The sequence below is a fragment of the Melospiza georgiana genome, chromosome 10, assembly GCF_028018845.1.
Source record: "Melospiza georgiana isolate bMelGeo1 chromosome 10, bMelGeo1.pri, whole genome shotgun sequence".
In the NCBI taxonomy this organism is placed as follows: domain Eukaryota; kingdom Metazoa; phylum Chordata; class Aves; order Passeriformes; family Passerellidae; genus Melospiza; species Melospiza georgiana.
This window is the reverse complement of record NC_080439.1, coordinates 21,429,773-21,451,029: the sequence shown is the minus strand read 5'-3', so window position 1 is coordinate 21,451,029 and position 21,257 is coordinate 21,429,773. Positions and strand designations below refer to the sequence as shown.

General features: G+C 49.1%; 1 protein-coding gene across 3 annotated transcripts; it reads right to left on the bottom strand.

The window, feature by feature from the left end:
• Window positions 1-217: 217 nt before the first annotated feature.
• Window positions 218-21,074, bottom strand: STK25 (serine/threonine kinase 25). Of its 3 annotated transcripts, none has more exons than XM_058031537.1 (12): window positions 20,990-21,074; window positions 19,613-19,728; window positions 13,444-13,674; window positions 11,825-11,881; window positions 10,766-10,874; window positions 9,389-9,546; window positions 8,964-9,149; window positions 8,302-8,447; window positions 7,460-7,574; window positions 7,096-7,167; window positions 3,415-3,551; window positions 218-2,204 (listed from the first exon to the last, which is right to left on the bottom strand). In XM_058031537.1, exons 2-12 carry the CDS (start codon window positions 19,640-19,642, stop codon window positions 2,165-2,167), a joined length of 1,281 nt encoding a protein of 426 aa, XP_057887520.1. In that variant the 5' UTR covers window positions 19,643-19,728; window positions 20,990-21,074; the 3' UTR covers window positions 218-2,164. The 3 variants fall into 3 exon arrangements, with proteins under 3 accessions (XP_057887520.1, XP_057887522.1, XP_057887521.1); XM_058031539.1 differs by having other exon boundaries at window positions 20,994-21,072; XM_058031538.1 differs by having other exon boundaries at window positions 20,936-21,011.
• Between the last annotated feature and the right edge of the window lie 183 nt (window positions 21,075-21,257).

The following is a 21,257-nucleotide window of genomic DNA, read 5'->3' as shown; positions in this document are numbered from 1 at the left end:
TCCAGCAAAACCCTGCAGTGCAGTGTGCTCAGTGCACAGCCCTACCTTTGCCAATAGTGGGGTGCCAGCAGCAAAGACTGATGTGCCTGCAGCTGTTATCCTTGAATACAGCTCTTGGCTTTGGCTCTGTTATAGATCCATGAGGAAAACCAAGAATGCAGAGAAAAGCAGCTGGAACCAATCCTTTTCCCCCAATAACACAGTTACACCAGCCTCATTGGTTTTGTTACTTTATTGAAAGTGGCAGATCCCTTTCAATGTTTTTGAAAACTAAACCCATTGGTTTTGAATACTGGGCAAAGGGGTGGGGATTGTTTCCTTTAAAAAGTTTCCTCGTTACACTGCAGAGCATGTGAGGAACAACACAGGTACCTTATCAACACCTTTGCTACTGCTGTGAACAGCAACTTGAAAAGCAGCAGGGACCCTTGTGCTGGCCTGCAGCCTCTGCCTTCCCCCTCTCCAAGCCTCCTGTCTGTACATGAACTTCTCCTCCTGAGGGAAAAGTGGGTTTGTTCTGTTCTTCCTACTGCAAGCTCTGAGCTGGCTCTCACCACAGGACTCTGCAGCAGAGAGCCAACAGCAGCACCTCTTTACTGTACAAGTTCATAGTGTTGCTGAGCCTGGCTTTATCCAGCAGGATAAATAAGGTAAAGAACACCCTACACCAGGAGCAGGGAATGTGTGGTCCCCCTGAGCTACTTGCAGCCCAGCACTTCAAATCTGCAGGTCTAAGTACCAAAAACCAAGCCTTGTTTCTAACCAAGTGGCCTGTCATTAAAAATGCTGAACAGCTCCAGCCTTTGTTCTCAGGGGCTCTGGGCTGAGCCATCTCATCCACACACAAACACCCAGGCAGAAAGAGCTGGGTCACTGAATCCTGCTGACTTCATGGGAATCTCTTCTCAGTTAGAGAGCAGCTCTCTAAGCAATCTCACAGCTATCAGGGGTTATTCTCCTCAGTCTATTTTTCTGGACCTTTAAAATGTAGATTGAAGATCTGTGTGCTTACCTGAATTAAAGATTTATAAACCAGTATGGTACAGAAAGCAAAGCTCCTGGGATACCTCAAGCAGCCAACACAGCAGTGGGTGCTGTAGTGTCTCTGCTACCAAGCACCAGCCCAGCCTTCACCTGGAGCAGAGCAGCTGCAGTGAGCCTGAGGAGCCACAGAGGGAAGGCTGAGAAGGAGAGGGAGGCCTAGGGCAGCTTTTGGGAACCCCCAGCCCTGCCACACTGCTGTGAGCCATCCAGCTTGTGTCTTCCTGTAGAGCACAAGTTCTTGCATCCAAAGCTGCTCTGTAGTGTCCTTCTGTCCTGTGAACCAAAGCCCTGAAGCTCTTGTGTCCCCCACTCCTCTTTCTAACCCTTCTGCCCCCTGTGGGCCTGCCCAGGGACAGGAACTGCACAGCTCCCACAGCAAATCCAACACCCCCTTTGCCTCCTGCTCCCTGCAGACCCAAGGCAAGTTCTGCTGTTGCCTGAAATAGGTGAACTAAGGCCTAACACAAAACGATGTCCCAGAGCCAACAAAAGAACAATCAGCAAACCCTCCTATGAAATGACAGGCTGGGAAAGAGCAACTGTATCAGCTCAGCTGCTGCAGCACTGGAGAGTGTTGTTCCTTGTGTGTGAAGGGCTTGAAGTGATCCTCCAGAACCACTGGAGAGCTGCTCTGACTCTCCCAGAGGCCCTACACACCTGGAGAGCTTCCCAACATCCCTGCACTCACACAAGACTGCTCACAAACACTTCTTTAGGAAGGGCAGGACATTAAACCCATCAGACTTGCCTGTGAAACATCCATCAATGGAAGAGAATCTCCCTTTTTCCAGCAGCCAGGCATTTACCAGAAACAAGCTGTGAATCAAACCAAGCCAAAATGGACACATCCATTGTAGGAAAACAATTAAAAACTGCATTGATTACATTGTAAAAACAATTAGACCACCCATCTCGGGTTCTGCAAAAGGTCTAAATTGTACTTGCATTGCAAACCCCACCCTGGGTTATCATGGAAACATGGCTAACATGAAGGCTCTGAAATGTCTTGGGGTCCATCACAATGTCACATCCAACAGATGGTGGTCTGGATTAGAGATGTAGTTCTTATGAAGCTGGAAAAATTCCTTCCCCCCTGGCAGCAGCAGCAGCAGGGAAGGTGTCAGCGGGCAGAGCTCAGGTGGTTCCGACTGTGTGAAAACCTGCAAGGAACAGGGGACAAGGGACACTGGGCAGGGCTGCTGCCTCTGGCCCCACTGCCAGGTTTTGCAGTCCTGACAGACAACACCAGCATTTTTAACAAAAAGCCAAGGTGGTTTGGTGCTTCTTCAGCTTTCAAGACTCAGTTTCAACCTAATAAGTAGTTTTCAGCACTGATGTTTTATGGTAAAGAAAGCAAGCAGGTCTTTGAAGTTCTGCAAGCCCCTCAAAAAAACAATTATCATGTGCTTCTGCCCTGTGCAGCAGTGGCATTTCTAGGCTGACAGAAGTGAATGATGCTGGAAGCTGTCTGCAGTCACCCACACAAATCTACCTGCACCTCCTGCTCACTCTACCTGGCTGCCACAGTGGGGATCAGTGAAAGGCTGGATTCAATCTGAGACACCTTTTCCAACCTTAATGACTCTCTTCTATTCAATAGGAACCTGAGTTACAGCACAAACATTAGCCCACCAGAAAGAAATGTTTAGAAACATGAGCTCAAGGGTGTAAAGACTGTTTGGGTTGTGTTTATAGGGGCAGCTTCTTTTGGTATGGTAAAACACTTGCAGCCTGCTAACCAGGGAGGAGCCAAATGTTAAGTTTCTCTCATGGTAAGGAAAGGGTGAGATTTAGGGAGAAAAGCCAAATTCATGTCAAATAAAGCCTGGTAAATCTGTGACCAGGTTAGCTGTGCTGGTACCTGCAACACAAGGATGTGACTGGACTTGGTGCCAGCAATGGAGCCAAGTTTGACCCAGCAAAGAACTAAATTCTAGCAGCCTACATTCCTTCCCTGGTTTAATAAATAATTCTTGCAGGAAAAGTACACTTTTGTGTACACCTAAAGGTGGGCAAGCAGTGACTAGCTGCACTGTAGTGCTTTAAAGCACATTCCCTGCAATGAAACAGGTATTTATTAACAGAAACTTTCTATTCCAGAAGCAAACCCAGTGAGATTTTGCATAGTCCTTGCTGCCTGGGTAATGAGACCAGCAGGACACCATGTGAACGTAGATTTATGTGCAAAATGAACAGCAGCACCTTTCTGTGCCCTACAACATACACCTACACTACAGAAACCTGTCCAGTGTGAGGAAAGGCTTCTGAGGCAAAGGGACTGTTGCCATTGAATGCAAGCAGTCAGAAGAAGTTCACTTTTGTCTGTGTGGACTTGGCCCAGCTGTCTGTGGCAGCTCCACCCCAGCTCACCTTTGGACCCTCTCCACCATGTGTGCTATCAGTTTGTCAGAGATGCCTGGGCAGGACTCCTCAGCCAAGCTGAAGGCATTCTCCAGCTCCTCCATGGCTCCCACGTTGCCTCCAGTCTGCTTGTGCTTATCTTTGAGCTGCAACCCAGAAACAGAGCATCAGGTCCTTGTTTTGTTGCAGAAAGCACAGGTCAAGAAGTGCAGCACTGACATAAAGACTCTTTCCCACTCCACCAGGGTGTAGGAGGACACCCACATTCCACTTAAACAAACCAAAACCAGCTCATTTGTAGGTCAGCAAGGTAGAAATCCAATGCCTGGGGTTCAAATTAGCCTCCAGGTACTAAAGGCAATCAAAGCTCTTACCTAATAGGATGTATTCTTAAACTAAATGTTGTAAGGAATGGACCAACAGCCCTGAAAAGTCATCACAGCACAAAGAACTCCAGGTGTACCTGAAGCAGTACAATCACCTTTGCTGCTAATGACAGCCCAGCACCCAGACACACACTCAGGCTGGGCTGACTATACCCAGAGCCAAGAGTCAGTCAGCACCACTTCTAACAACCACAGAAAAGCCTTGAGCTGCTTCTAGTGACTGGGAGGCCACAGAAAACTGCCACACAGGGCTCCTGAGCCCCTGGGCCTCCAACACTCCCCTCCAAGAGAGCTTTACCCAGGGGGCAGGGGAAGAAAGTGCACAACTAAGAGCTCCACAAACAGCACCCTCCCTCACCAGTTCACATCTCTCATGGCCTCTACTTGCACAAGTTTCCAGCTGTTAACTTGGAATAGCCACAGCTCTGTTGAGAGGGAACCTGACAGGTCACTGCTGCTGAGCCTGAAGGAGTTGCTGTTGGAAATCCTACATTTCCACCCCCACCTTCTTCCCACAAGCTGCTGATCTGACAGCCCCTTCCCCAGGGCACCAGCACACAAGGAGCTGAACAACACTCAAGCACCCTGCTGAACAAGCAATGTCTGGTCCAGTTCAATGAAGCTCTCATCAGGCCCTGCTGATTAAAGGGCTTTACATAAGCCTTGCAGTTCTTTCCCTCAATTCCAGGATCAACCTTTCCTGTTGTTGGAGCTCACCTTTTCTCAGAAAGCAGAACATTGTGAATGCTAATCCCCAGCTGCAGTCATGCCTGTGCACCAAGTCCCTGCTGGGAACAAACAGTTCCCAGCCAAAAAGAGCCACTGCCTCCTCAGAGGGGCACTGTTCCCTGCCACAAAGCTGGGAGAACAACCCACACACACCTCTGCTCAGTCAGAGTGCCAGGGGCATGGAGGGCAGCTCAGTTACTCATCAAGGATACTGATTTCATAGCTGTGATGCTACAGCCAAGGATTTGATGTGCACCCAGCAAAGGCTGCCTGCCTCAGAACAAGCACAGGGTCTGTCTGTCCTGGAGGTAAGGAGCCAGTTTACCATCAGCCTTTGATGCCAAAGCCCCTGAACTTCAGCCCAGCAGGCTGTGATGGGAGCAGTGTGTGCTGGGCTGTCTCCTCCCACTGCAAAGAGCTCTCTGGAGGCTTGCAGGAGTTACAGCACTGCACTGAGCTCAACCTCACCTGGCTGAAAAAGTCATTTTACCTCCCTGCCCCACAATGCTTCCAGATTTGCAGCTACCCACACCTGTTAATTGTTGTCTTATGTATCAAGAGTTCTCCTATCATTATAGTGCAAGGATTCCATAGCACCAGAGTTTCATATCTCCTTGATGTTTCTCACAAGCAGCTCCTCTAAGCACTGCCTGTTCCTGGTCCTTGCAGCAGCCATCTGACTCCAGGTCCCACCAATCCACTCTTTTATAACACTGTTCCTATTGCCTACAGCTGTGACCTGGTAAAGTCAGGCCTGCTCCTGATCTTTAGTAATTGGCTCAGCTGTAACTCTTTATGGGGTAAGATTACATTCTGTACCACCTTCATTTACCCATGCTGTGTCCCCCTACAGTTAATGGCTCCTCATGAGCTGTTCTCAGTGTTACATCCAATAACTCACATGCAGGAAGGCAGGTGACAGATTACAAACAACATCTCAAGTCAGATTTCCATTCACAATCCCAGCTTCAGACCCTTTAGGGAATGAGGGGATCAAACCTAGCTGGTTTAAAATGCAATCATACAACAGTGAGGGGGACAAAGTTTTCAGTTCCTTCCTACCAATAGCAAAGAATAACACATGCAACCAGCAGAGAAGCAGATTTCCAACCTGGAGAAGTTTTCTTTCAAGGCCCCTCTACTGCACACAAAAGCCAGGTTATTTCTGAGACTGCCCAGAACCTTCCTGCTCCTAATTTTGCTCAATGAGATTTTCAGAGCCAGCGAAAGTCTAATCAAAGGAAAGGGGGATCAAAAAACTGGGACAAGGGAATCAAACCAGCAGAAATGAAATGTCTGAGAAGCCACTTCCTGCCTGGAACTGATGCAGCAAGGTGAGTAAGGAAAAGCACAACCTGCATTTACAGCCACAGCCCTGAGCACTCTGCCCCAGGGGGCTCCTAAAGTGAACAGAGACCCAGACATCACCCAGACATCAGTGACTGTGCTGCACAAACTGCATCACAAACCAGCATGGCTTTAATGTGGCTTCATCTCATAGCTCTGGGCCTACAAGGGCCAGGTCAGTGCCCTCATGCTCTGACTCTGAAAGCCAAAGCACAGAGAGCCTGGTCAGATACACTCCCAATTTCCAAAGCAGAGTGGTCTCAGGAGCCTGCATTTCAGAATGACCTCTGGTGCCTGCCATGCAGCAAACCCTCCTTCCACAGAGCAGCACACCTGAGAAAACAAAGCCTAGAAACTATTCCTGGGAAAAGCACAGCTCTGTGCTAGGCCATGCCATCAGGATCCAGAAGAGGAACTCCTCAGGACCAGGAAAGGGTGTCTGTCACCAGCAGCTCAGGAACAGAACCCTGATAGGCAGCTTCTAATTGATTTCTTCCAAAGCATAATCTCCTGGAAAGAGCAACCAGATCTCATAGCCAGCAGCCCCCTGATGATTTTCCTCCTCTTCACTGACAGCATCACCCAGCTGTGAAGGTGATGCTGACACAGACACCATCCTGTCATTAATGGCAGCTCTTACTCCAACTCCACATCCCATCCCCATCCAGACCACCAGGCAGGGCAACTGGGTCAGTTTTCTAAACAGATTTTCTCTGCCTGCCTTCCAGAAGCTGGGTGGCAGGGAACTCCTTGGTCTTGGCATTCTACCAACAGCAGTCTGTACAGATCAAGAAATGGTGCAGTAACCAGCAAAGCCAATTCCTGCTCTAACCCACCCACCTTCCCCTCAGTAACTCTGCTGTGCACATGCACAGTGACAGGCAGCTCTAAGAGGAGCTGCACTTCAGCCACAGACATCAGAGTCTGGAGCTGCCCAGGCACCAGCAAGCCTGAGATGCAGGTAAGAGACAGATACTCCTCTATCAGATCCTCACGAGAACACAGATTGCCAGAAGGGTAATGCCTTTCTTCCAACACAGGTGTTTTCAGGAGGACACACCAGGGACACACTCACTCTCCCCACATATGGTCTAGCCCTCTGAACTGGTACAAATACTTCAGAGTCCCTTAACCCCACTAGACACCTCTCCACACCTCCCTTCTCCAAATCCTTCCCATTTATCTATGTCAGGTATCTCTTCATCTCCACCAAGAAGGTTCTACTCACCTCCCCAAAAACTGGGTGAACAAGTGTGGAGAGACACTGTGACCGTGGTTGCCTCTTGATGGGCTCAGTAGGCTGGAAAGCAACAAGAGAAGTTACAAGCACAGGGAAAAGCTTCCAGGGCACATGAAATATTCAGCCTTTGGTGAATTCACAGCACCTCCACAGCAATCCCATCACCAGATCTTGGGAAAGCCACAAATCACAGTGCCCTCATGATGTGGAAGAGGCAGCTCTGGTGCACCAGCCCTTGGTGCCAGACTGAAGTAAATTTCAGACAGAAGATGAGGGCATGGTGGCTTCCCCAAGACACCCAAAAGCTCATGGTAGTTCAGTCCATTTGAGAAAGACCAGACAGCACACAGACCTTCTGGGAACCATGCAGAGCCATTCCTTTGTGCAGCTTGCTCAAGGAATTGGGGCGAATGGTTGGTGGGAATGTCCAGATTGGACCCTGGTCTCCATCCTCTGCATCTCCATCACTGCAAATGAAAAGGGGAAAGTCAAGATTCAGCTCCATACATTGGGGTTTGCCCACACTTTCCCAGAAACACAAGTTCTCCCCACCTGACTGCCATATTGCTGCAGGCCTTCAGGCTTTTCCCTATCCCAGAAAAAATTCTGAAGAGAAACCACTTAAGTCTCTACTACATCTATAGAGCATCAAAGAGATCTGAGCTAAGTACTGCATCATGTTTCCAAATCACCTCTCTGATCCAGCCAGCTTGAAGAAGTTTCTAGTACTACTTAAATTTAGGAGAATTTCAAGACAACCCAAGCTCACAATGTGAGGGACCAGACTTAGATATCAGAAGCCAAGTTTCTTGAGTGCTTGGTCACTTGAGTGCTGCCACAGGTGAAGAGCAGCTCTGTGACACCACAGAGCCATCACCACAGTTCCTAAAGCCTGGAGCTCTTGTAGTTAATGAAAGGTGCATAAAATACAGGTCACAAGAGTCTTGTTCTACTGGTTACACACAGATAATGTTTTGTGTCAGTACTTTGATTCCTTACACTCAGCAAAGAGGCTCCACAGGTTAGGACCAGAACAGAGAACAGAGTCCCACTGAACAGGAGGTAACAGCACTCACTTGCTGCCACAAACAAAAGCTCCAAGGTAAGATCTCAGGTGGGAAAAGGACCTGAGCTGTTTGCAGTAGGCCACCCTGGGGCAAGCAGGGGCAGCCTCCATGCCAAAGATGCACGTACATGTCAGAGTCCCCAGAGCTGGAATCCTCCCCGTGGCCCTCTGACTTCCAGCGCTTGAAGCGGTCGATGAGCTCCATGAGGAACGAGGTTTTCTTGGTGTAGCGTGTGATGAACTTGTGCTTCAGCAATTCTTTAGCTGTTGGCCTCTGGAGCAGAAAAGGAAAGCATGTCACATCTAACCATCCCTGCACACTGAACACACACTCACTGACTGCTGCTGGCGTCACAGAATATCCTGAGATGGAAGGGATGCACAAGGATCATCAAATCCAACTCCTGGCCTTGCTCAGGACAGCCCCCAACAATGGCACCAATCCCCAACAAAGTCCCTGAGAGTTTTATCCAAATATTCTTTGAACTCTTGGCAGCCTGGAGGCCATGACACTGCCCTCAGGAGCTTGTTCCAGTGCCCAACCAGCCTCTGGGGGAAAAGCCCCTTCCTAATATCCAACCTAAAGCTCCCCTGACACAGCCTCATGCCATTCCCTTAGGTCCCACTGCTGATCAGAGAGAAGTGATCAGTGCTCTCCCCTCCATGTCCCCTCATGTGTCCATCCTGTAAGCTCAGCAATTCTCTCTCTGCAATTCTGGAACCTTCCTGTTGAAGGCATTTTTGACCTCTGCTGTTTTTCCCAAATTCACAGGTGGGCAGCAATACTCACAAATCTAGGATCCTTATTGAGGCAGGCTTCCACAAACTCCTTGAAGGGCTTGCTGTGGTGACCCTCAAGTGTTGGAGGGTTGTTTTTGGGGATCAAGAAGAGAACCCTCATAGGATGCAAGTCAGAATTTGGAGGCTCTCCCTTTGCTAGTTCAATGGCTGTGATCCCAAGGGACCAGATGTCTGCCTGGAAAAGAGAAGAAAAAGAACCCAGAACAGCAAGGAACAATTCTACAACATGAAAGCACAGTTTTAGGACAGCTAATCACATAAATCAGGTGGGGCATTTCATGTCTGATATACAAACTTCTTCAGCAGAAGAACAGAAACTTCTGCATCATAACAGAAAAGAATAATTCCTGCAGTAAGCAGCACTTCCAACCTCATGTATGGCAGCCCCAAGCAGCAATCCTGCCCCCAGCTCACCTTGAAGTCATAAGCAGACTGTTTGATGACCTCTGGTGCCATCCAGAATGGAGTCCCCACAAAGGTGTTTCTCTTGATCTGGGTGTCTGTCAGCTGGCCAGCCACCCCAAAGTCAGCCAGTTTCACATCTCCTTGTTCTGAGAGCAGCACATTGGCAGCTGTATGCACAAATAAGAAATTGAGTCTGCTGGGCTCTGAATCACCTCCAGCCCACACAGACTGAATACTGAGCAGAGCCCTCCTGGGGGATCCCCCTTCACCCCATGATAACCCTCAGTGATAACCCTCAGCCTGGATTTCCAGCCTCAGACCCATTCTCATGCTCTGAACTCCAGTGGGTAACATGGAACAAGCTCAGGCACTTTCTTGGATCAGGAGGGGAATATTGCTAAGGTAGGAGCAGGGGGTAGTTGTGAAGGACCACACCATCAATTGGATGTTGGTCACACAGAGAAGGGAGGGTGTAACACACTCTAATGCTCCTGATTTTTTTTCCAGAGTAGCATTCAGCCCAAGTTAAACAGCAGATCCTTCTAAAGAGCCCAAGGCCCACTCTTGTACTGGTTCCCACTCACTGATAAGACTGTAACATTGTGCAAGTTTGGGAATGGGGGTTTCATTCTGAGACCCCACCTAACAACCTTCAGCATTCCCCACCACTGGCAGACAACAGCCCTACACATCCTGCAGTGCTAGAAACATGCAGTCTCACATACACAACCAAATCTTTTCTCCCAATCTCCCTGCATGAGGTTTCTGTGCCCTGCTCACGCCCCCTCCTGCAGTGGGGTCAGAGCAGAGAGCACCTGGCCCAGCTCCACAGCTCTGTCCCTCCATCCTCCTGCAGAACTCTGGTGCTCTGGGCTTGTTGGGACACTGCTCTTGGAGAGGCAGATGCCAGCTCTGTACACCACACGTGGCCAGGGACTATAAAAAACAGCAACAGGATAAGCTGACACAAGCTGCCCTGATTTTCTGGGGCAGTGAACCCTGCCTGAGGACAGCTCACTCCTGCTGTGAGCTACAAGCACAATAACCAGCACACACACCCCTTGGGGTCCAGCAGAAAAGCAAATGTCCAGACACAAGTCAGCTAATATCTGAGCATGCCTTTCACTGACTCCTTCAGTTCAGCTCCAAACTCCAAGTGCCAGAGGAGAGCTCTGATCCTCACTGCTACTCTAAACCCCAAAGACATGAAAAGCATGAGTTGTAATACAGTGACAAGCATCAGATTCACAAAACAGCACCCCAACAAGAAGGGCAGCACTGAGAAACAGTCTTTGAAACCTTGCAGATTATGGTGAATAAAATCTCTCTGAGTATTATGTTACTAACATCCATTACAAGAAAGGGAGCTGAGCTCTTCAATCTTACCTTTGATGTCTCTGTGGATCTTCCTCTCTGAATGTAAATAATCCAAGCCCTTTAGGATTTCTCTCAGGATAGTAGCTATGTAAGTCTCCTCCAGTGGTCCTGGCTTCAGCTAAAAAAAGGCAGAAAGATGATTTAAAAGAGGGTAACTGATGCCTTGGATTTTCCAGGCTCTCAGTTTGTTACTTGGAAACCTTGGCCAAGCAGGTTGTACTCAGCAGGAAGCACCTTCCTGCACCTGATTGAGGTGCTACAAGCAGAATGCTGGTGTTTGCACCTGGCAGCATTCAATGGCAAAACTTTGGGGGATTTTCTGCCGGCCTATCAGTCTGTTAAAGGTTTCCCAAACAAAGAGCAGTTCATTTCTTACTTTGGTCTGGAAATCCACTGGCCAACAGAACATTTTAACTGTTTCTCTGCCAGCATGCAAGTACTGAATTTCAGCCTCTGAGACAACAACCCTCAGGCTGTGGAGCACTATATCAAAGCTCTTCTCCTTCCCATCAGCTCTCCTCTAACCAAATCCTGCCTTCTCAGTGCAACTACTGAGGCTCCCATTACACCTTCCTCCAAGCCTCCAAGCTCAGCAGTTTTCCCTACATCATTAGCTATCCTTCTGGAAAAATGGGCATTATTGTCCTAAGGAGAAGAGAAAAATGCTGTGACAGAATACAGTGCAGTGCACCTTTGCCTGTGGATAAATTCTGCATGTGTATTCTCAAAATTTGGGGGTAACTTAATCACAGACCATGACTCTGACTAGGTGAAGTACAGATTTTACTGCTCAAAACCAACTGGCTGTGCTCACTTTTCAGTTCACTGGCTCTTTCATCCCACAGCAGCACAGCATGGACAACAGTGCTGGGACAGCTGAGCCCCATGAAAACATTCCCTGAGTCCTGGGATAAGCATAACCAACATGTGTGTCCTGCACTGTTTACCCTTGGGCACAGGGCTGCCTAAGGGATGGAATGTGGCAAGTGAGTGTCTGGCTTATGGGCATTCCACAAACCAAGGCTTCAGTCAGCATTTTTCATAGTCCAGAACTTGCCACTTACTCACCAAATCCAGGGCTGAGCCTCCTCCCAGGTACTCCATGATTATCCACAGCTTAGTGCCCTGCAAGCAAGAGCACAAACCAAGAGCAAAGACAGTAATAAAAGCAGCCAGAAAAGTGAGACACCCACGAGGCAGCAACACACAAGAGTAGTCCTGTACACAATCCCAGAGCTGCTGCACACTGCAGCTCTCAGGGGCTCAAGGAAGGAGCCCCAAGCTCCCTCTTTTCTGCTGACACAGCATTACCTGCCCCCAGCACTTTGCTAACTCTCAGTCTGCAGTTTCACCTGGGCAAATGCCCCTACAGGCACCAGACTGCCCAGCCCACAGATAAGCTTATCCCAGGCTGGAGCCCTTGAACATCTCTCCAGCAGCTCATCCAGCATAAATCCTTCTTGGCAATAGCAGGGGAGCATAGCAGCCCTTGATCTCATTAACAGAGCTGCCAGCATGAAGGGCACAGTCAGCAAGACACTCTTACTCCTCAGAGAAGAGATTCCATGCTGAGGTTCCAGGGTCTCAACAGAAGATAAGCAGCAGGTCCATGAAACTACAGCAGAAGGCTGAGAAAATGCATTATGGCCTTTATAAAATAAAGCTGGAATATTCAGGACCTGAAGAGCTCAGGAACTATTTGCTGCAGTCCCATTGTTACATTCACCTCCAGCAGCCAGCATGCATAGGCCACTTTTGATCAACACTACCTCCGTCAGGGATTCCTAAACCTGCTCTCAGTGGAAGCAGTATTAGTACTCCTACACAGACTCAGTTCATACATTCTTCACCTTTTCTGATGAAATGTGAAATGAATGAGTTTCAATCTCCTCTTTTTTTCAGAGGCATAAATCCCTCAGTGGTACTGCCTTAAGACTGTGCTATTCTGGAAAAGTATTCCATCAACTTCCTCTCCAGAATTGTCAGACCAGGGAAAGTTCAGTCTTCAACAAGTCTTCAACTTGCTCTCCAGTGAAGTGCCCTGCTCTTGGTACCACAAAGTACAGGGCACCTCATTTCCATGTGCTTAGCAAGTGCCTTAAAGCCCAGTCTGCTATCAAGTGCACATCAGTGCAGTGAGCAGAGGCACCACTGCTCCTGCTGCCATGCTGCCACTCACACATCACTTTGCAGTGCCATGTGCCACCACCCACTGCAGCACCCACAGAGCAGCTCTCACTGTCACCAGCATATTTTCTGAAAAATCCTCTTTGCCCAGGATTCTTCTCCTGGGAAGCTGAGAAGCCTCAGAGAAAAAGGAAAACAATATTATCTCATTTGTTTCTCCTGTGTTTTGCTGCTTTGGAATGTGGTTTGGAGATTGTTTATCCAGCAGGTGGTTGTTTGGTTTCATATGAATTGTTTTTACTTAATGACCAATCAGTGCCAAGCTGTGTGGGACTCTGGAGAGAGTCATGAGTTTTTCATTATTATCTTTTAGCCTTCTGTAAGTATCCATTCTCTATTCTTTAGTATAGTTTAGTATAGCATTCTTTAATATAATCTAGATCATAAAATAATAAATCAGCCTTCTAAGAACATGGAGTCAGATTCACCTTTCCTCCCTGAGAATACCACACCTCCCCATTCCCAAAGCACAGGCAAGGCAGCAGCCTGGTGTGTCCTACCTTCAAGTAGGAGCCATAGTAGCGGGTGATGTAGGGGCTGTCACACTGGCTGAGCACTGTGATCTCCTGCTGAATGTCCTCAATCTCATCCTCAGCCTCCTCCAGGTCAATGATCTTGATGGCCACCACCTCCTTGGTGCGGTTGTCGATGCCTTTGTACACCTCCCCAAAGGACCCCTTGCCAATCCTCTCCAGCTTGGTGAACAGCTCCTCAGGATCCACCCTGGAGTGCTAAACCATGAGGTGGGAGAATCCCATTCAGTTCCCAGGCTGCAGAGCACCACACACACACACAGAGCTCATCTCCATGTCTGTGCAGCACCCACTACCTTGATAAATTCACCTATCTTCAACAGTCTTAGAAACTTAGCACGGAATATACCCAAGATTAGAACTTTTTCACAGGTTTCCAACCCTGCAGATCACAGTGGGGGAGGAAAAGGAGGGAAGCCCAGCATGAGAATGTCAGCAAATATTGCTGTGGAAAGTGTCAGCTCCACTGGGACAGGGCTGCTCAACTGCAGGCACCAACTGGTGCCTAAGCAGCTCCATGAGCAGGCATCTGTTCACACTTCAATGCAGACCAGCAAGGGGTACCAGAACCAGATTCCTCCTGGAGATTTGATGAGAAAATGAGCACAAGCAAGAAGCCACATAAAAAAGTTTCCCTAGTTAGCCTTCCTGCACTCAAAGACTAAAATGATTAGAAAGATCTGCACCCTTCCCTACTTGTCTGGAGGGTGAAATATTACAGTAATCTGAATTCACATTTACTGATCTCCAGGCAGCTCCCAGCACAGCTCTCCTCAGATGTTTGCAGATGGAGCCTCACATCTTTGGGAAGCTCAGCAGCAAGGAGGAGGCAGGAGAGCAGAATGGACACTCCATCTTCCAGAGCTGCCTTTCTGTACCAGTCTCTTCTCTAGCTGGCACCCTCAGATGCAAAGGCAAACAGCATCTCCTTCATTAGATAAGCACATCAACCAGGCAGTTACTAACAGAGAAATACTGACCTTTTAACAGCAGCTGCACAGTTAATTCTTTATTAAGATATGGGTAAGAAAGGGAATAAATCACAGCCACTTTCTCATGATACTTAATTCAGTCCACCTGCACATCAGGAGGTCCTACATGCCACTAAAATGCTCTTTGTGATTGGTTTTTCTGTCTTTTTTTTTTTAATAGTTTGAAAAAGAACCCTGAAAAATATGGCCTGACCTTAGGAAGCAGCCAAGCCATAGAAGGAATTTTCCACACCCAGAACTTCTCAGTCTCACCTCCAACACGTCACCCAGGGAGAGTGCTCTCTCACAAGGGCCCTGAGCTGGCAGATTTTCTCAGAGAACACAGAGGCTGCATTTTTCCATCTCACACCACGTTCTAGCAGCAGGCCATCACTGAGCAGCCCAAGGTGTTGCTTAATGATTAAGCCAGTCTGTCATCACAGGTTGTTTGCCTTCTGTGCATTGCTGCAAGCCAGGCCCAGGTAAGTTTTACAGGCAGCTCACTCAACAGGATTTCCACACAAACTCCAGCCCAAGATACAGAAGGATAACCAAATATCCTTTTGCATCCATAGCAACACCCAAACAGGCTGTACTTTGAACAAATGCACTGGAAACAGACTAGAAGGGATGTTCAGAGATAAGAACTGGAGATACATAGCAGAGACTGGAGAGAGGGAGGTGGGAAAAAGAGGATTTGAGCTTGAGAAATGTTAGGGGACAACATGAGAATGATGACCACAGGCAGGGAGAACAGTCTGACTAGTCCAGGCTCACTGCAGACCAGGAACAGCTTCCACCTGTTGATCAACTTGGAGGAAGGGGTAAGAAAGGGCCCCAAACATTATTGTGGACAATGACCTACTACACCCTAAAAATGCCTACAACACATCAGCCACTCCCACACATCAAGGAGAAGGGAGAGAAAGAGGATCATCTCCTAGAAGCACCTGCTCAGCTCAGAAAAGAAACACTACCCACATGAATACTGCAGGGAAGCAAATCTTCATGAAAACATTCCTCCCCTCCCATGTAACTTTCCCATGAAGTAAGAAACAGGAAAGTGGAAGTAACTGCTCCCCCCTCAGCCACATCAGAGTCAGGACTGATTTCTCCAGAGCAAGACATCAAACATAAGATCACTGGCTGTGGCAGGCAGCTTTAGGGACAGCCACCACTTTATGTGGCAGGCTCTGTCATCATGGACAGCTTTGTAAACAACCTTGCAGACTTGGATGTTGGTTTATCCTGTTTTCTGTAGAACAAAGGAGTTCAGGTAGGTGTGGTGGAGGAGAGACAAAGCCTCTGACAAGCACACAGAAATTTTGCCCAAGGGACTCAGGAAAACAATGTAACAGATGGGGAGGTGAGACAGGCCCACCCCCATAAGGGTGGAAATATGAGGACATTTCATTTGTAGGTACTGGATTTACCTTCTCAATACTGACCTGGAAATGCTTTAGAGCTCCCAGGTGACAGGGCAAGGGTCTGACTCTGTGGAGGGCCTGAGGATGAACATCCCTCAATGCACTGGCCAAAACTGCAGAAATCAGAGCCAGCAACAGAAAGAACCCAGAGAGCCAGCACAGGGCCAAGGGGTACAGAGTGACTGCAGCCACAGTTACACTGGGACACACCACACACTGCTGGAGGAGCACAGTTTGCTGATGCATTTCTTCTCTTTCTATAAACAGGGAGGAGGAAACAGGCCCATGCCCAATTCAAGCAGGTCAATGTCTGCTCAAGAGCACACCTTGTGAACACCACAGAAGAAACTGCCAGGTGGCATTTTCAGCAACTCTGAACTTCCACAACAAAGATGTCCTGTCTGCAGGACATTGTTCAGAAGCCCTTGTCCATTAAAGAAAATCCAGTTTGAGACACCACATGGTGACCTGTGCTGACAAAAAGAAAGCTCAGATCTGTGGGCATAAAAGCCTCAGCATTCCATCAGAGAGCAGCACAAATCAGGAATGGAGAGCTGTGGAGCTGCACTGCTCTGTCAGGAGAGAGAAGGATGCACTCCATGAGCCTGACTTCCCCAACACACCTCCACCATAGTGAGAGCTGTAACAAGCACCATCCCTCCTTCTCCTAAATATAACTTATCTCAGTACCAGTCATCTTGTTAGAGAACCACCCTGGCTGGAAATCTGGAATTGCAGTGCTACAAACACACCTGGAAAACTTCACAGGTAGGAAGCAACAGAACCCAGATGAAATGCTTTATACCTGCTTAAATGAGCACAGTAACCCCAAGCAGCTTATGAGAACCTGTCACCTTTGCAAGTGCTCCTCAGCTTGGGTTCTTCCCATTTTTCTTCCACATTCACAGAACCCATCAGAGCTGAACAATGGAGCTCCAGCAGCAGCAGCTGCTCCTTGTCCTACATGTAAAGCCACTAAGGGATGATCACTACATTGTAACATTTTCTTTGGCTGACTGCTTGTTACACAGCAGTTCTGAAGCAGAAAGCCTCCTGCTGCTCCTCTCCACTGGAGATGGCTCAGGCAGGCCTGGGCAGGCTTTGAGGGAGAGCACACAAGGCACCAGCTCACTCTGAGTGCAGGAAGGGAATAAGTGTGAGAGGGATGGTGACAATTTCCTGGCAATGTGCTCCACTTGTGCCCTCTGGGATCCAATCTCACAGCACAGGAAAGAAGGATGCTCTGTCCTGACAGGTGTGGGGGTGTTTGCCATCCTGACTGATGATACCATGTTTTAAAACAGAGCAGCTCACTGCAGCCATCAGGAACTGCAGGGTGTTATGAGACAAGCCTGGCAGTAACACCAGCTGCTTCATGGGGAAAGAATGGTTTTGGCAGCTCTGCCACCTCCAGCTGCTCAGACATGATAGCCACAGCCTCTGAGAAGATGTGGATAAGCACTAGAGAAGAAGGGTAAGTATCTGCCCTCATTTCAAAGCTACTGCTTGCAAAGATAAGCTGCATATTGGGAACAGAAGCAAACACCATTTGAAGCAGCTGAAGATCTTCTCTCTGGGCTGTGTCCAGCTGGATTTTACTCTCAAAATATTCAAGAGCAAGGATCACGCCTGCATTTGTTGCAAAAAACACTGAGAGGTGCTTAAACTCTTCTGGAAATGAGAACTCCTTAATCTTGGAATTGGAATCACTGTTCTACATGGGAGAGCTCTCTAACAGAAAATTGCCAAGGCCCCAATAGTTTATGAGCTGAAGCTGACCAGGAACACAGCAACTTCAAAGGGTTTCTGTGGAACCACAGCCACATTTAGAGTTATTTCTGACTGCAGCACTTTCCAACCAGCCACACAAACAAACAAACATAATTCTGCTCTGCCAAACACAGTGGAAGAAGGAAGTTGGTTTTAATAGAACTCATCTGCTCTTCTCTTTCCCTCATTGCTTCCTCTGCTCCCCAATTTCCCAGCCTGCATGATGAACACTCACCTCTGAGCTACCAAGAGTCTCTCTGGTGAAACCAGCTTTGTATCTGGAACTTTCTGAAAGCTTCCCTGTCTATATGAAATCTGTGCATAGCTCTCTGCAGCTGCCAAAACCTGGGACAGTTTGGAAATTCTGGAGTATAGAAAAGAGGGAAGTTTGTGTGCAACACTTTGAAACACTGTTTGTCTGAAACTGCCAGCTCTCTTCACAGACAGTGTTCTTTTGCTTCAGGAGATGAAGCATTGTGTAGCCAAAAAAACCTAAATGGCTTCTCCAAGGCCAGGTAAGGAACAACAAATGTAGAAACAGAGCTCAAATCAGAGCTTTAAACATAGGAACTAACACAAATCCATCCCCTGAGAACTTCTGACCAAGACCAGGGGCCTGCAGTGCTGTGTGTTCACACAAAGGGAGCCAAGGACAGAGAGCAGAAGCAGCTGAGGCAGGGAAATGGCAGCACAGAGGCACAGCAGCCTGGTCCAAGGTAGCTCTGCCCAGCAGCACCAGGACTGACAATCAGAGACAAGCCAAGCCTCTGAGAGCCCAATGCCAGTCTCAGTCTTGCTTTTCACAGCACCTCCCACTGCTCCCTAAATCCCAGGGAAGAAAACTTCAGGGCAGCTCCCAGTGCCCTCCCAGCCAGCCTCAGCTGCACCAGGGATTCCTGAAAAGGAACAGCACAGATTGGTTTTCTGTGCCAAGAGCAGACACTCATGGTATGACAGGGTCTGACAATGCCTAACATTTCCATAATAAATCCAGAGCTGAGGCCACCAGAATGCTGATAAGCTTCAAGAGTGAATGCTGTGTACAAAAAAAAGCTTCAGAGCAATCTCCTCTGCAGCTCCAGAACTGTTTTCAGCCCTAATCAGGCAGCATCCTTGCCTTTCTCTCCCAGTACAGTGACTCAGCCAGGCATTACATTCACATTTAATTCCACACACACTTTGGGGAAACAGCTGATGTGAAAGGCAGCATGCAAACTGAGGTGCATTGCAAATCAATTTTAAATCAGTCAAGGCTCAGAGAAAGCATCAGCCCAAACCACTAAAGCTTTTAGTAATTCTACACCTAGGAGCAGAACAGAATAATGCCCCAAAATGGTTTAAGAAGACCTGTGCTCAGTATTGACACTTGCCAATAATCAAACACACCTCCCAACCAAATTGAGAGGGAAGAAGATGCAAGCCAATACTATTAATGTGCTTTAGCTTTCAGTCCCAAATCCTGGCATCACCTTTCCACACTCCTCTTGTGAAAATGTCACCACATCAACAACATTTAACCACATCCACAGAGGCAGAAGAGTTATGACCCTGTATCAAATATCACTGCCTCTTATACAGCAAGGTTACAAGCACCATTTTTCTGAGACTAATGCCATGAACACATTTTTCTATAACCATTTCTAGACTTCCCCTTCCTAAAATGCTTCCTAAAAAGCCAGTGACTCCTGTCTCCCTAAAAAGAACACACTTAATCCCAGAGAAAGGCTCCCCAGTGGGTGAAAAATTAACTCTATGGCTGGCAACACACCATTATCAGCCCAACACCAGGTACAGAGTCAGGCACAGGCCAATCAGCCAACAGGAGTAAGCTGAGACCTGTGCAACAGAGATAAAGAGTGGCAAAAAGTGATTTTCTGGTTATTTGTTTGAAACCCTTGTATCAAGAGCAAACACCATTGTGTAAACCCTTAAAGAGGGCTTTAAAAGAAACTTTTAATCACCACTTACCTGGCTAGCAAATTCTCTCAGGTGAGCCATGCCTACAGGATGGGGTTTTTTGCAAAATCAGGTAGGATTAGGATGTTGCAGCACAGCAGGAAAGTGATGATTTCTCCACTGGTCAACTGTGACAAGCAAGAATACAGAGCTCTCAAGTCAGGTTCTTGGAAGCTGGCTCATTTCCTTAAAGAGTTACCTGCACCTTTTTTCTCTCCTTCATCTGAAGTGCTCCTTGAACCTGCCAACACGTTCTAAGTGTGCCAGGCCCTCCTTGCACAGTGCATTTCTCAATTCTTTACAGAAATGCCTTCCAGATGTGTCAAGGAACCTCACTCTGATGTTACACACTGACCAAGTCCCAGGCTCCATTTTCCCTCAGCACGCTGCCCAGTATTATAGCTAACCCCACAGATCTATTGCCTCACCACCACCTCCAGCATCTTCCCCAGCATCATCCTCACACAGTCATTTTCTCCTGCTCCTCCTCAGCAATCCCCTCACTGGGAGCACTCCTCCACTCCCACTGTCCCCACTACAGCTCAGCTGCTCAGCACACACCTTCCTCTTCAGGGAGCCCCAGCCCTGCACCTCACACCTCTCCCTACATGGAGCCCCAGCCCTGCTCCTCACACCTTTCCCTTCAGGGAATCCCATCCCTGCTCCTCACACCTTTCCCTACATGGAGCCCCAGCCCTGCTCCTCACACCTTTCCCTTCAGGGAATCCCATCCCTGCTCCTCACACCTTTCCCTTCAGGGAATCCCATCCCTGCTCCTCACACCTTTCCCTTCATGGAGCCCCAGCCCTGCTCCTCACACCTTTCCCTTCATGGACCCCCATCCCCGCTCCTCACACCTTTCCCTTCAGGGAATCCCATCCCTGCACCTCACACCTTTCCCTTCATGGAGCCCCATCCCTGCACCTTCACATCTTTCCCTTCATGGAGCCCCATCCCTGCACCTCACACCTTTCCCTTCATGGAGCCCCATCCCTGCACCTCACACCTTTCCCTTCATGGAGCCCCATCCCCGCACCTCACACCTTTCCCTTCATGGAGCCCCATCCCCGCACCTCCCCGCTTCTGCTCTCCTCAGGGGCCCTTCCCTCCCTGCACCCTAGCCACAGCTGAGCCCCAACCCAGCCCGGCCCCTCGGCCCGGCCCTCTCCAGGCCCCCGAACCCGCATCCCCCGTCACGGTGCCGCCCCACAGCCGCCCTCCACCCCCACTCCCATCACGGACACCTCGTCCCGCCTCACACCTCAGAGATCTCCCCCCTCCCGCGTCCCCCTCGCCATCATGGGCTACTCAGCGCGCCCCGCCCCGCACCCTCACAGTCCCTCCGTGGCTCATCGCCGCGGGCCCGCCCGGCCCTGGGCGCCGCCGCACCTACGGGCAGCGCGGCGCGGCCGTCGGGAGCGCCATGCCGGGCCCTGGCGCACGGAGCCGCCGCCGCCCCGGGCTGCCCCGCGACACCAGGCGCGGCGGGGGGGGGAGCGCCGGGCCGGGCGCAACAACACGGCGCGGCGGCGGGGGAGGCCGCGCCGCGCGGCACGCCGGGAGGTGTAGTTTCTACGCCGCTCCACCCAGCAGTGGAATGGCGTTCCTGGACTGCAATACCCAGAATGCCGCGCGCGCAGCGGCGGGGCGGAGTCGC